This window comes from Scyliorhinus torazame, chromosome 11, assembly GCF_047496885.1.
Source record: "Scyliorhinus torazame isolate Kashiwa2021f chromosome 11, sScyTor2.1, whole genome shotgun sequence".
Taxonomy (NCBI): Eukaryota; Metazoa; Chordata; class Chondrichthyes; order Carcharhiniformes; family Scyliorhinidae; genus Scyliorhinus; species Scyliorhinus torazame.
Genome location: NC_092717.1, coordinates 1,584,157 through 1,599,253, shown reverse-complemented (window position 1 = coordinate 1,599,253; position 15,097 = coordinate 1,584,157). Strand labels below are relative to the sequence as shown.

At 45.6% G+C, this 15,097-nt stretch overlaps 1 protein-coding gene across 2 annotated transcripts in view; it reads right to left on the bottom strand.

Moving 5' to 3' along the window:
• Positions 1 to 14,515, bottom strand: part of stard3nl (STARD3 N-terminal like) — a 44,387-nt gene extending 29,872 nt beyond the window's left edge. Inside the window, exons 1-7 of one of the 2 annotated variants that reach the window (XM_072466844.1) lie at positions 14,359 to 14,510; positions 13,979 to 14,237; positions 10,800 to 10,877; positions 10,631 to 10,708; positions 9,468 to 9,521; positions 6,022 to 6,142; positions 5,564 to 5,662 (exon numbers count right to left, since the gene is read on the bottom strand). In XM_072466844.1, coding sequence (XP_072322945.1) covers positions 5,564 to 5,662; positions 6,022 to 6,142; positions 9,468 to 9,521; positions 10,631 to 10,708; positions 10,800 to 10,877; positions 13,979 to 14,200 — 652 coding nt within the window. In that variant the 5' untranslated portion in view covers positions 14,201 to 14,237; positions 14,359 to 14,510. Of the gene's footprint in view, positions 1 to 5,563; positions 5,663 to 6,021; positions 6,143 to 9,467; positions 9,522 to 10,630; positions 10,709 to 10,799; positions 10,878 to 13,978; positions 14,238 to 14,358 lie in introns of both variants that reach the window. The other variant, XM_072466845.1, reaches the window with a different exon arrangement.
• Positions 14,516 to 15,097: the final 582 nt, after the last annotated feature.

Here is a 15,097-nt window from a genome sequence, read left to right as displayed (position 1 = left end):
AGGCAACGATATCGCTTCTCCTAAAGAAGGAAAAGGACCCGCTGCAATGCGGGTCCTATAGACCTATTTCCCTCCTAAATGTAGACGCTAAGATTCTGGCCAAGGTAATGGCAATGAGGATAGAGGATTGTGTCCCGAGGGTGGTCCATGAGGACCAAACTGGGTTTGTGAAGGGGAGACAGCTGAATACGAATATACGGAGGCTGCTAGGGGTAATGATGATGCCCCCACCAGAGGGGGAAGCGGAGATAGTGGTGGCGATGGATGCAGAGAAAGCATTTGATAGAGTGGAGTGGGATTATTTGTGGGAGGTGCTGAGGAGATTTGGTTTTGGAGATGAGTATGTTGGATGGGTGCAGCTGTTGTATAGGGCCCCAGTGGCGAGTGTGGTCACGAATGGACGGGGATCTGCATACTTTCGGCTCCATAGAGGGACAAGGCAGGGATGCCCTCTGTCCCCATTACTGTTTGCACTGGCGATTGAGCCCCTGGCAATAGCATTGAGGGGTTCCAAGAAGTGGAGGGGAGTACTTAGAGGAGGAGAAGAACACCGGGTATCTCTGTATGCGGATGATTTGTTGTTATATGTAGCGGACCCGACGGAGGGGATGCCAGAGATAATGCGGACACTTCGGGAGTTTGGAGAATTCTCAGGATATAAACTGAACATGGGGAAAAGTGAGTTGTTTGTGGTGCATCCAGGGGAGCAGAGCAGAGAAATAGAGGACTTTCCGCTGAGGAAGGTAACAAGGGACTTTCATTACTTGGGGATCCAGATAGCCAAGAATTGGGGTACATTGCATTGGTTAAATTTAACGCGATTGGTGGAACAAGGAGGACTTCAAGAGATGGGACATGGTATCCCTGTCACTGGCAGGGAGGGTGCAGACAGTTAAAATGGTAGTCCTCCCGAGATTCCTCTTTGTGTTTCAGTGCCTCCCAGTGGTGATCACGAAGGCTTTTTTCAAAAGGATCGAAAAGAGTATCATGAGTTTTGTGTGGGCCGGGAAGACCCCGAGAGCGAGGAAGGGATTCTTACAGCGTAGTAGGGATAGGGGGGGGCTGGCACTACCGAGCCTAAGTGAGTACTACTGGGCCGCCAATATCTCAATGGTGAGTAAGTGGATGGGGGAAGAGGAGGGAGCGGCGTGGAAGAGATTGGGGAGGGCGTCCTGTAGGGGGACTAGCCTACAAGCTATGGTGACGGCCCCATTGCCGTTCTCACCGAAGAAATACACCACAAGCCCGGTGGTGGTGGCGACTTTGAAAATTTGGGGACAGTGGAGACGACATAGGGGAAAGACAGGAGCCTTGGTGGGGTCCCCGATAAGAAACAACCATAGGTTTGCCCCGGGGAGAATGGATGGGGGATTTGGAATATGGCAAAGAGCAGGAGTAACGCAACTGAAAGATCTGTTTGTGGATGGGAAGTTCGCAAGTCTGGGAGCGCTGACCGAGAAATATGGGTTGCCCCAAGGGAATGCATTCCGGTATATGCAACTGAGGGCTTTTGCGAGGCAGCAGGTGAGGGAATTCCCGCAGCTCCCGACGCATGAGGTGCAGGACAGAGTAATCTCAAAGACATGGGTGGGGGACGGTAAGGTGTCAGATATATATAGGGAAATGAGGGACGAGGGGGAGATTATGGTAGATGAGCTGAAAGGGAAATGGGAAGAAGAGCTGGGGGAGGAGATCGAGGAGGGGCTGTGGGCAGATGCCCTAAGTAGGGTAAACTCGTCGTCCTCGTGTGCCAGGCTAAGCCTGATTCAATTTAAGGTGTTACACAGGGCGCATATGACTGGAGCACGGCTCAGTAAATTTTTTTGGGTAGAGGATAGGTGTGCGAGATGCTCGAGAAGCCCAGCGAATCACACCCACATGTTCTGGACATGTCCGGCACTACAGGGGTTCTGGGTGGGGGTGACAAAGGTGCTTTCGAAAGTAGTGGGGGTCCAGGTCGAACCAAGCTGGGGGTTGGCTATATTTGGGGTTGCACAAGAGCCGGGAGTGCAGGAGGCGAGAGAGGCCGATGTTTTGGCCTTTGCGTCGCTAGTAGCCCGGCGCAGGATACTGTTGATGTGGAAGGAAGCCAAGCCCCCAGGGGTGGGGACCTGGATAAATGACATGGCAGGGTTTATAAAGCTGGAACGGATTAAGTTCGTCCTAAGGGGATCGGCTCAAGGGTTCACCAGGCAGTGGCAACCGTTCGTCGAATACCTCACAGAAAGATAGATGGAATGGAAAAGAAGAAGGCAGCAGCAGCAGCCCAGGGGGGAGGGGGGGGGGGGGGGAAACCAGAAGGAGTCTCAGGGTTATTAATATACATGTATAATATGTATAGGTCGTTGCTATAAATAATTGTATATTGGATTGTTAAACCATATTTTGGGAGAGTGTTTATCTGAGACAAGGCAGTTGCCATTTAGTTTTAGTTTTCGTTTTTGTTATATATTATTTATTCTTTGTTTATAAAACAGGTCATTGTTATTTATACTGTTATATTGTGTAAAGGATACACAATGTACTGTGATGGTTGACCAAAAATTTTCAATAAAATATTCTTAAAAAAAAAGAAAAGCATCCCTCCATTGCTACCCTCTGCCTTCTATGGCCTAGCCAGTTCTGTATCCACCTTGCCAGTTCACCCCTGATCCCGTGTGACTTCACCTTTTGTACTAGTCTACAATGAGGGACCTTGTCAAAGGCCTTACTGAAGTCCATATAGACAACATCCACTGCCCTACCTGCATCAATCATCTTAGTGACCTCCTCGAAAAACTCTATCAAGTTAGTGAGACACGACCTCCCCTTTACAAAACCGTGCTGCCTCTCACTAATACGTCCATTTGCTTCCAAATGAGAGTAGATCCTGTCTCGAAGAATTCTCTCCAGTAATTTCCCTACCACTGAAGTAAGGCTCACCGGCCTGTAGTTCCCGGGATTATCCTTGCTACCCTTCTTAAACAGAGGAACAACATTGGCTATTCTCCAGTCCTCCGGGACATCCCCTGAAGACAGCGAGGATCCAAAGATTTCTGTCAAGGCCTCAGCAATTTCCTCTCCAGCCTCCTTCAGTATTCTGGGGTAGATCCCATCAGGCCCTGGGGACTTATCTACCTTAATATTTTTTAAGACACCCAACACCAATAAAATGCGTTTAAAAGAAAAAAGTCGTGTCATTTGAACTGGAAATATTTATAACTCTTCTCACTCCACAGATTCTGCCAGATGTGTTTATCCAGCATTTTCTGGTTTTATTTCAGATTTTCAGCATCTGCATTATGCTGCTGTTAATTGAAAAATAAAAAGTGTCCAGTGTTTTTAAAAAAGTGACAAAACCTTTGTAGAGAATCTTTGCCACAAATTTATTTTTAAACACTTGTACTGATACAATCTACACGAGAGCTTAAGGAAGTGGCCTTAGAAATACTGGATGCGTTGGTGGTCACCTTCCAAGATTTTATAGACTTTGGAATAGTTCCTACAGATTGGAGGATGGCGAATGTAATCCCACTGTTCAAAAAGGGAGGTGGAGAGGAAACAGGGAATTATAGACCAGTCAGCCTGACGTCGGTAGTGGGAAAATGCTAGAATCCATCATAAAAGATTGAAGCTGGGCACTTGGAAAACAGTTACACGTTGGACAGAGTCAGCATGGATTTCTGAAAGAGAAATCATGCTTGACAATTCTACCGGAATTCTTGGAGGATGTAACGAGTAGTGGATGAGGGGGAGCCAGTGGATATGGTTTATTTGGACTTTCAGAAGGCTTTCAACAAGGTTCCACATAAGAGATTAGCGTGTAAAATTAAAGCACATGCGATTGGGGGTAATGTACTGAGATGGATCGAACACTGGTTGGCAGATCGGAAAGAAAGTACGAATTATCATTTTTTTTCTCCAAATGGCAGGCAGTGACAAGTGGGATCCTGCAGATATTGGTGCTAGGACCCCAACTATTCACAATATATATTAATGATTTAGATGAGAGAACTAAATGTAATATCTACGAATTTGAACAGTACACCAAGTTGTGTGGGAGGGTGAGCTGTGAGGAGGATGCAGAGATGCTTCAGTGTGATTTGGGCAGGCTGAGTGAGTGGACAAATGAATGGCAGATGCAGTATAATTTGTACGAAATGCGACGTTATCCACTTTAGTAGCAAAAGAGAAGGCAGACTATTATCGGAATGGCTTTGGCTTGGTGAAGGGAATGGGCAACGAGAGCTGGGTGTCCTCGTACACCTGTCGCTGAAGGCAAGGATGCAGGTGCAGCAGGAGGTGAAGACAGCAAATGGTATGTTGGCCTTCATAGCGAGAAGATTAGAGTACAGGAGCAGGGCCGTCTTGCTGCAATTGTACAGGGCCTTGGGGAGGCCTCACCTGGAGTAGTGTGTGCAGTTTTGGTCTCCTTATCAGAGGAGGGATGTTCTTAGAGGGAGTTCCATACAGCAACATCAAAGCCCAACTGTTCAACCTGGCTAACTGAACGACTGGTCCTCATTCCATTTCAGAACAAGAATATTGTAACAATTCATGTGGGAAAACAGTTAAAACAACTTATATTTATATTATACCTTTAACATAAACAAATTCCCAGGTTACTAATCAGAGGTACAATCAGACAAAATGGTGGCTAAGCCAGGGAGAGAGATGTTGGGCGAGTGGTCAAAACGCTTGGTGAAAGAGCTGGGCTAAGGAGGAGGAGAGAGGGAGGAGGAGTGGGGCGAGCAGCAGAAGCAGATGGAGAGATGGTCTGTGTTTTGGAAAAAGGAAACCCGTAACTTTCTCACTTTTCTGGAGGCCAGGGAGGCAGGGTTAAGGGTTTGATAGATGGTGCAGGGAAGCAGTGATCTACAGTGACTTGGGAGAGGAACTTCCTTGGGAGAGATGGACAATGGCCAGGAAGCTGCAGGTCCCGAGGGATAAAAGGAATTGGTCACAGTCGAGCATGTCAGTGGGGAAGGCTATGGAAGCAGGCGTGACGCAGGAGATGTAGAGTTTCAATGGCTCTCATCAGGATTAGGTCGTCAGTGTGAAAGAGGTGTTCAGGGTGGGAATGCACTGTAGCAGGCACTAGATTCAGAGAAGCTCACATTTGTATGGGTTAGTGTGCGTGGAGTCGGTTTGAGGGGAATGGTCTGTGCTGTATTGTTCTTTGAGGAGGATGGATATGGTGGGAGTTCAAATTCTGGAGAGTGATTTATTTCGACACTGGGAAAATGCAGATATCACAGGAAATTAGATGGGTGCTTGGGAAAGTAGAGAACGTGGCCGCTTACTCTCTGCAGCTGCTGTTGATCATCCCACAGGCCCCCTGCCCGAAGACAGAAACCTTTGCGAATGGCTAATTAATGGAGATTCGTCTCCAGATCAATGGGATTTTTGGGTGGAAATTCATCAGATCCACATAATTGTTCATGTGCTTTAAACATTTCACACAATGAACTAGTTTGAGGGAATATAACAGCCTGTTATTCTATAAACAGATATGATGTTAGAACCTGTGCCTATACATGCTAAAGCTGCCCTACAATCTCAATGGGGCAGTTAGAGTACTCACCAGCAACCGATTCGGGAGGAGAATAAAACTGGCCATCAGAGAGGGGACCAGGAAGGATGAGGGGTGCTTGTTCTGATGGACCAGATACTGTAAACACTCCTAGAAGAGGAAGAACGATACTTGTATTACAGGCACTAGCAGAAGAAAATGAACATGTGACTCATTACAATTTATAGGCCCAAAGCAAAAAGTTAGACGTTGTAACTTGTTATGACTTGGCAGCATCACACCTTCCAAATTTGTAAACAAGCATATTACGCGTTTAAAAAGTGTTACAGCAAGAGTAGATGGGACAGAGAATAGTTTGTGAAAACAAGAGGTTAGATTGGCATCATTAAAAGACTAAAATTCAGTGATATGAATCATTCTTAATCTGTACCATCTCTCCCCTCTGGTCAGTTTGCCTGACAGCAGAATGAGGGGGATAGAGAGTACAAAGGAAGAGTAACGATACTTACTGTTTTCATCCTTCAACTCTTGTGGCAACACCTTGAAATCCAGGAACCAGGTCTCGATCCAGGCCAGTATGAAGGAAATGATTGGCAGTAAGTAAGCAAAGGCTGTACCTTGGACCAAGAGCTAAAGGAAAACAAGATCTGTTTAACAAATGAAAGGAAGAGTGATAGAAGACAATCTCAGTAATTTAAAAATAAAATTCAGGAGTCACTGGCTGGGCCAGCATTTATTGTCTATTCCTAATTACCCTCGAGAAGATGGTGGTGTAGGTACACCCATAGCGCTGTTAGGGTGGGAGTTCCAGCATTTTGACCCAGGGAAGGAACGGTGATACAGTTCCAAGTCAATATGGTGAGTGGCTTGGAGGGGAACCTCCAGGTGGTGGGGTCCCCATGCATCTGCTGTTCGTGTCCTTCTAGGTGGTAGGGGGACACGGGTTTGTAAAGTGTAGTCAAACGAGCCTTGGTGAGTTGTTGCAGTGCATCGTGTAGATAATACACACTGCTTCCTCTGGGCCTCAGCGGTAGAGGGAGTAAATGTTTAAGGTGATCGATGGGTGCAGACAGCAGGCTTTGTCCTGGATGGTGCTGAGCTTCTTGAGTGCTGTTGGAGCTGCACTCACCCAGGCAAGTGGACAGTGTTCCATCACACTCCTGATTTGTGCCTTGTAGATGGTGGACAGTTCGGGGAGTCAGGGGGTGAGTTACTCGTCTCAGAATTCTCAGGCTCTGACCTGCTGTTGTAGCTACAAGATTTATATGGCTGGTCCTGTTCAGAGTTAATGGTGATTCTCAGTAGGTTAATTATTGGGGATTCAGCAATGGTATTGCCAGTGAACAGTGTGGCAAATACTACTTGCCACTTACCAGCCTAAGAACATAGAACATAAGAACTAGGAGCAGGAGTAGGCCACCTGGGCCCTCGAGCCTGCTCCACCATTCAATGAGATCATGGCTGATCTTTTGTGGACTCAGCTCCACTTTCCGGCCCGAACACCATAACCCTTAATCCCTTTATTCTTCAAAAAACTATCTATCTTTATCTTAAAAACATTTAATGAAGGAGCCTTGTAGCCACATAAAATGGCTGCTTCCCGATTAATTTGGCCAAAACCAGATTTAAAATGGCTAACCGAAAAGGCTGATGGGAAAAGCAGGTAACAGGACACAAACGGACAGCTGCAGGCAGAACATCATATTCGGCTCTGGGGAAGTTGGCCCAGATCGATACTCAGGGCTTTTAACAGCCCATCAACCCAGACATCTGCAGTTTAATCGGCTATCCCCAGGAACAATTGCAACATATTAGCAATTGAATGCCGGGCCAGACCTGTCGGCGCCTGCAGTGGCCGAAACAAAGACAGGTGAACGACCACCCCCCGATCGGGGAATCGCCTCGCAATTGGACGTATCGAACCCAGTGATTGGAGGCCAGTCCAATCACTTGGGACTCAGGGTCAAGGGCCGCCCCGAAAGGCGGGAAGCCCCTGGGCCCTATAAAGTGAGGGGCCAAGTTCAGAGCTCGGTCTCTCTCTCTCTCTTCTTCGCCTGCTCAAGACCTTCGCAAGAACAGCAACCGGCACCTGTAAGTTTGACTCCAGCGATCGCTATCCGATAGAGACTCCTAGCCATCAACCCGTATCAGCCTTTTGAATCCCGCGGGCCAGATCCGATTGGATAAGCCATTCGTTTCCCTGACCTGGTGGGCTCTTCCTAAAGTTAAGTATTGGCCAGTCGTGGTAGGTTTCGATATAGATAGTAGGATTATTGTGTAAACATTGCTTGTTGTATAATAAATGACCGTTGATTTCAATCTTACTAAGCGGTGTGCTGACTTATTAATCATAACTTGAACCACGTGGCGGTATCAGAAAGATACCTGGCGACTCGTGAGCAAAGGTGATGTAATCAGAGCTAATAAACGAAGGCTAAAAAGAGCAACAGCCTCTACTGCTTCACTGGGCAAGGAATTCCATAGATTCACAACCCTTTGGGTGAAGAAGTTCCTCCTAAACTAAAGTCCTAAATCTACTTCCCCTTACTTTGAGGCTATGCCCCCTAGTTCTGCTTTTACCCGCCAGTGGAAACAACCTCCCCGCGTCTATCCTATCTAGCCCCTTTATAATTTTATATGTTTCTTTAAGATCCCCCCTCATCCTTCTAAATTCCAACGAGTACAGTCCCAGTCCACTCAACCTCTCCTCGTAATCCAATCCCTTCAGCTCTGGGAATAACCTAGTGAATCTCCTCTGCACATCCTCCAGTGCCAGTACGTCCTTTCTCAGGTAAGGAGATCAAAACTGAACACAATACTCCAGGTGTGGCCTCACTAACACCTTATACAATTGCAGCAGAACCTCCCTAGTCTTAAACTCCATCCCTCTAGCAATGAAGGACAAAATTCCATTTGCCTTCTTAATCACCTGTTGCACCTGTAAACCAACTTTTTGCGACTCATGCACTAGCACACCCAGGTCTCTCTGCACAGCAGCATGTTTTAATATTTTATCATTTAAATAATAATCCCTTTTGCTGTTATTCCTACCAAAATGGATAACCTCACATTTGTCAACATTGTATTCCATCTGCCAGACCCTAGCCCATTCACTCAGCCTATCCAAATCCCTCTGCAGACTTCCGGTATCCTCTGCACTTTTTGCTTTACCACTCATCTTAGTGTCGTCTGCAAACTTGGACACATTGCCCTTGGTCCCCAACTCCAAATCATCTATGTAAATTGTGAACAGTTGTGGGCCCAACACTGATCCCTGAGGGACACCACTAGCTACTGATTGCCAACCAGAGAAACACCCATTAATCCCCACTCTTTGCTTTCTATTAATTAACCAATCCTCTATCCATGCTACTACTTTCCCCTTAATGCCATGCATCTTTATCTTATGCAACAACCTTTTGTGTGGCACCTTGTCAAAGGCTTACTGGAAATCCAGATATACCACATCCATTGGCTCCCCGTTATCTACCGCACTGGTAATGTCCTCAAAAAATTCCACTAAATTAGTTAGGCACGACCTGCCCTTTATGAGCCTGAGCCTGAGCATTGTCCAGGAATTGCTGATAATGGACAGATTGCTTCAGTATATGGGGAGGGCTGAATGGTGCTGAACATTGGGGATGTTCGCTGATGGTTGCACACTCTGACCTTATGATAGAGGGAAGGTCATTGATGAAGCAGCTGAAGACGGTGGGGCCTAGGACACGACCCTGAGGAACTCCTGCACTGATGGCTCAAAATCAATCTCCAATAACCACAACTTCCTTTGTGCTTAGTTATGACCCCAACCAGCAGAGAGAATTTCTCCTGATTCTGATCAGCTTCAGCTGGATGCCACATTTGGTCAAAATGCTGCCTTGATGTCAACAGCAACACACTCATCTGAACTCCGGAGAAACCTTTCATTCAGAGTTTAGTTGCAGTTACCACATACCTTGGAAACAATGACTTTTACAATGAGAAAGGCACTGGTGACAGCTGTTGTAATCTGGAATAGTGAAAAGCAGCATTTATAATCATAGGAGGAGTTACATAGATTCAGTAATTCATCGCTGAGTATTGATGGTGGACTTCAGTGTCACAAGTAGGCTTACATTAACCCTGCAATGAAGTTATTGTGAAAAGCCCCTAATCGCCACATTCCGGCGCCTGTTCGGGTACACAGAGGGAGAATTCAGAATGTCCAATTTACCCAACAGCACGTCTTTCAGGACTTGTGGAAGGAAACCGGAGCACCCGGAGGAAACCTATGCAAACACTGGGAGAGCGTGCAGACTCCACACAGACAGTGACCCAAGCCGGGAATTGAACCTGGGTCCCTGGGCTGTGAAGCAACAGTGCTGACCACTGTGCTACCACAATCAATCATGCCTAATTTAATGTTTGGGCTGTGACCACTGACAAAAACTACCATACTTTATCCAAATGATTAATTGGATCAGATCACCCTGCCCGCACCGTCCTGTCCTCACCCTCAACCCCCCCCCCCCCCCCCCCCCCCCGACCGGCATCACCCCGTCCTCACCGTTACCCACGACAGGCATCGCCCTGTCCACACCGCCAACCCCCCCCCCCCGGCATCGCCCTGGCCGCACAGCCACCCCTCCCCCCCCCCCCCCCCCCCCCAGCATCGCCCTGTCCGCACACTCTTCCCCTGCCCTGACCGGCATCACCCTATCCAGCTCGCCGGGCATCTACCCTGTCCTCACTGTCCGGGAGCTTGCGGGGCAAAGTAACTAAGTTTGAAGGGTATAAACTTTTTAATGCATCAGATTATTTATTCAAGGCTTATCAGATCTCAGGGTGTAAAAATACCCAATCATTTGATGCAACAGAAGTGACTTTAGGAGACTGCGTGTTGAGCCAGGCTGCAGTAAGCATATTTCCCTTATGGGCATGGCAAAGCCACCAGCGAGAACAGCATTAAATGCTTATTTCCCCTGCATCAGTCGCCCATATCACAGAAATTCAAATATACACTGCTTTCAAAAATGAACCTCCCACCTGGGTCAAGAAAGGGATTTGAGAAGAGTACAGATAAGCAGATTTGCAACATCATAACACAGGGGACAAGGACAATGCTGTCACATCACTCACCGCGATCACCCACCAGTGGTTTAACCTACACAGAGCATACGCAATAACCAGCGTAAGGAAACGGAACATCGCCAGTAACTGGGAAAGACAAAAAGGATTAGATAACATTTGCCAAGAGTTTAAAGCTGTGTTGAAAATATTTTCAAGGGATTCGAGAAAATCTACTCACAAATATATCAAAGTAAGATTTGTGGAAGTCATAGTGAACAACCTCACTTTCTAAACTATGAATTATGCCACCATCAACCTAGAAACAAAGATACAAGTGGAAATATCGTGTTAGCAAGGTTAGATAATCAAACATCCAGATATATGCTGGCAATTTTTCAGATTTTAAAACTGAATCAGATATATAGAACTTTTTATTAAACAGGCAGAAATATCCTAATCACCATCAGCAATTAGGGATGGGCAACAGATGCTGGCCATGCCATTGACACTCGTATCCTATCAAAGAAGAAGAAAAAATTATCACCAGTTATACTAAAATATGTCATTGTTCTCAGTTTGCTGTATTCTGATAGACTGCTGCTATTAATCAGGTTTGTGGGTCACTATCCATGTGGAGTTTGCACATTCTTCCCGCATTGGCATGGGTCTCACCCCCTCAACCCAAAAGATGCGTAGGGTAGGTGGATTGGCCACGTTAAAATTGCCCTTTAATTGGAAAAAATAAATTGGGTACTCTAAATTTTAAAAAACAGGTTTGTTATGGGAGGACTGCCAGTTCTCTAGTTTGATTTCCATGCTAATAATAAGATAGTAAGAAGTCTTACAACACCAGGTTAAAGTCCAACAGGTTTGTTTCAAACACTAGCTTTCGGAGCACTGCTCCTTCCTCAGGTGAATGAAGAGGTATCGCCTGAGGAAGGAGCAGTGCTCCGAAAGCTAGTGTTTGAAACAAACCTGTTGGACTTTAACCTGGTGTTGTAAGACTTCTTACTGTGCCCACCCCAGTCCAATGCTGGCATCTCCACATCAAGAATAAGATAGTAATAATTTCAAAATAAACATCCCGTAGCAAAGGCTTATTATCAATAATACAATCTGTATTATTGCACTAATATTCTGAAAGAGAAGATTTAAAAAGGAGTATGGGCAAAGAGCAGGTATCGGCCAGGCGCAGAACTCTTTCAGTTAGTATCGGTGTATACTGTTACTGTGCTATAATATTCCAGGATTCTATAAACACCAAATTATATTAATCCAAAGAAATTTGAATGATTTAACCGCTGCCAAACCAGCTGTGGTCAACCTGAATGGGAATAAATGTCAATAACTTACTGTTTTATTTCAATTCAATTTAATGGCAAATGAATCAATTCTGCAAACCCTGGAAACTTAAACGAAAAAAAAGAGAATCCTATGTGATGAATGCAGCAATTTAAAAATATTATATTTTATATTTGTGGCAGTAATGTTATTAAAAATCCTGGTTTACAGGCAGCGTGTCTACTAAAGATGTAATTAAGTCAGAATAGGCGAGGTAATTTTTGATTTTAACTATTTACTTGTTTACAGAGATGGCCAATGGAACGTTGTTTATATTTTGGATGATTCCCAGGGATGTAGACAATCATAGAATTTACAGTGCAGAAGGAGGCCATTCGGTCCATCGAGTCTACACCAGCCCTTGGAAAGAGCATCCCAAGCCCACACCTCCACCCTATCCCCACCTAACCTTTTTGGACACCAAGGGCAATTTAACGTGGCCAATCCACCTAACTTGCACATCTTTGGACTGTGGGAAGAAACCGGAGCACCCGGAGGAAACCCACACAGACACAGGGTGAAAGTGCAAACTCCACACAGACATCCGAGGCCGGAATTGAACCCGGTTCTTTGGTGCTGTGATGCAGCAGTGCTAACCACGGTGCCACCATGCCGCCCGGAACATATTTAGTCCTAAACAAGACTATGGAACTTTGTGGGATACAGCTGATGGAATTAATGGGAGGAGCCGGTTCGACTGTAGTTTTTCAACTATTTTAAGTTGAACAGCAGCCATAGGATTTGAGTCTTGGGTGGCACGGTGGTTAGCACTGCTGCCTCACAGCACTGAGGACCCGGGTTCGATCCCGGACCCAAGTCACTGCCAGTGTAGAGTTTGCACATTCTCCCAGTGTCTGCTTGGGTCTCACCCCCACAACCCAACAAGATGTGCAGGGTAGGTGGATTGGCCATGCTAAATTGCCCCTTAATTGGAAAAAAAATAATTGGGTACTGTAAAATTATTACTAAAAAAGAATTCTTTCCAAGGGTCTCTACACAGCGAAGCAACCTGGTTTTTTTGGCTAATTTTATTCACCTGTTTTACGCAATAAAGTGGCATTTTATAATAATCTAATTATAATTTTAATACTGTCACAAGTAGGCTAACATTACACTGCAATGAAGTGACTGTGAAAATTCCCTAAAAATGTGGAAATCATTTGAACTGTATTGTGTTATTTAATTGGAATTAGTGGCAGGTGTAGACAGTAAGTTCAGGTTTTTCCTTTTATTTAAGAACTGTTTAACTTGAAAAGCTATTTCTTTGATGTTAATCTGGTTAATTCTGTGTTTAACTGAAAGATTGTTTGAACATAAAAGTTACCTATTGGCCAGTCATCACCCCTGGGGTGAAATATCCTTTCTCAGTTTTACAAACTTAGTAATTGTTTGGGGTTTTAATCTTTGGTATTCTAACAAAGGTTGGAGCCTGGTCTGGTATTGTAACATCTGGGACGGGAATGGCTACCTATAAAATGTCCTGACAACATTTTCACCCACATGTTCAACATGTGGACTCCCTGAAACCCAGTCCCACCGTCTGCACTGTCCCAATGCAGAGCATTTCAGATGTAGAGTGAGTGGCAGTGGCTGCCCTTTCTGGGGTAAACTTAAATATGGCAGCTGCAGGAAAAGAGGGCGTTAGGAATGATGGGCGGCGAGTGGCTGTGGGGTGAGAATCAACACCACAGTGGGACATACTGAAAACTGGTTCTTACCCGTTAGTGGAAACAAGGGAAACTCAACTGACGGGGTCTTGCTAGTTTTGTATAAGTGGGCAGCTGCCGAATGGAGGGTAGGGATGGCCCACAGAGGGGGCAGGGACTGCAGAGGGGGGTCTCTGGCAAGGTCAGCATTTGTTTCATACCTCCAAGTGCCCTTAATCATTCGCCACATGCTATCCATTCTTCCTCAGAGCCTCTCCCTGTCACACTGCTTCCATTCCCGGTAATTTGATAAACTTAACCACATTTGTCTAATGGTACCATCAGTGATGAGTCATTTGCAGAATCTACAGGGATATATAAATCCGCGTACAGATCACAAAAACCTACATTAAAAGAGTTCAATACTTACATTTAATTCTATTATCCATAGCAAACCAACAAACAAAAGGTCAAATGTAACAAATAAGCAGAAAGTCCTTCTGACATCAGAAATAGTTTTTTTGTTGCTGTATGGTTGTAATCTAGCAGCAAGTTGGGATGTGTTAACGGAATGCGTGGTACTAACGGATGCACTGGAACTGAAGCGATTGAGACTCGAGCATTGTCCTGGGTCATTCAGCAATCTGTTCATCCTGCACAACTCTCCACAGCTTCAGCATCACCACAAGCTGCACAAGAACAGAAGCAAGAGAGTTCAGGAGAGGGATGCAACAGGAAAGTGTTAAAACAGTAACTACACAGCTCACTCTCCTTGAATAAAAACCACAAGACTTAATTTAATACCAGTACCATTCCCCCAAGTGAAGAGAAGAGTGATCAGCTGGTTGCCGAGAAGAATTGGGCAGAGCAGCAGTGGGCAAGCGCACATGGACCAGAGCATTAAGGATCATTTCCCTCCACACCTCATTACTCTGTGTCCTGCTCAACACAGCGCCATCTCTCCAGAGAGTCGTTGCTTCTTGGTATTAGTTCTGTTAACAATTGTATAAGACCTTTAATATTGCAAAAGTCCCAATGCTTCACAACAGACTTTGTTCACCACAGCATGCGAGGAAGTTATAGGACAAAAGATCAAAAATATAGATTTTTAAGGAACGCCTTGGAAGAGGGAAGAGGAAGACAGAACAAAGAAATGTACAGCACAGGAACAGGCCTTCGGCCCTCCAAGCCCGTGCCGACCAGGCTGCCCGACTAAACTACAATCTTCTACACTTCCTGGGTCTGTATCCCTCCATTCCCATCCTATTCATGTATTTGTCAAGATGCCCCTTAAATGTCACTATCGTCCCTGCTTCCACCACGTCCTCCGGTAGCGAGTTCCAGGCACCCACTACCCTCTGCGTAAAAAACCTGCCTCGTACATCTACTCTAACCTTGCCCCTCACACCTTAAACCTATGCCCCATAGTAATTGAACCCTCTACCCTGTGAAAAGCCTCTGACTATCCACTCTGTCTATGCCCCTCATAATTTTGTAGACCTCTATCAGGTCGCCCCTCAACCTCCCCGTCATTCAGTGAGAAAAAACC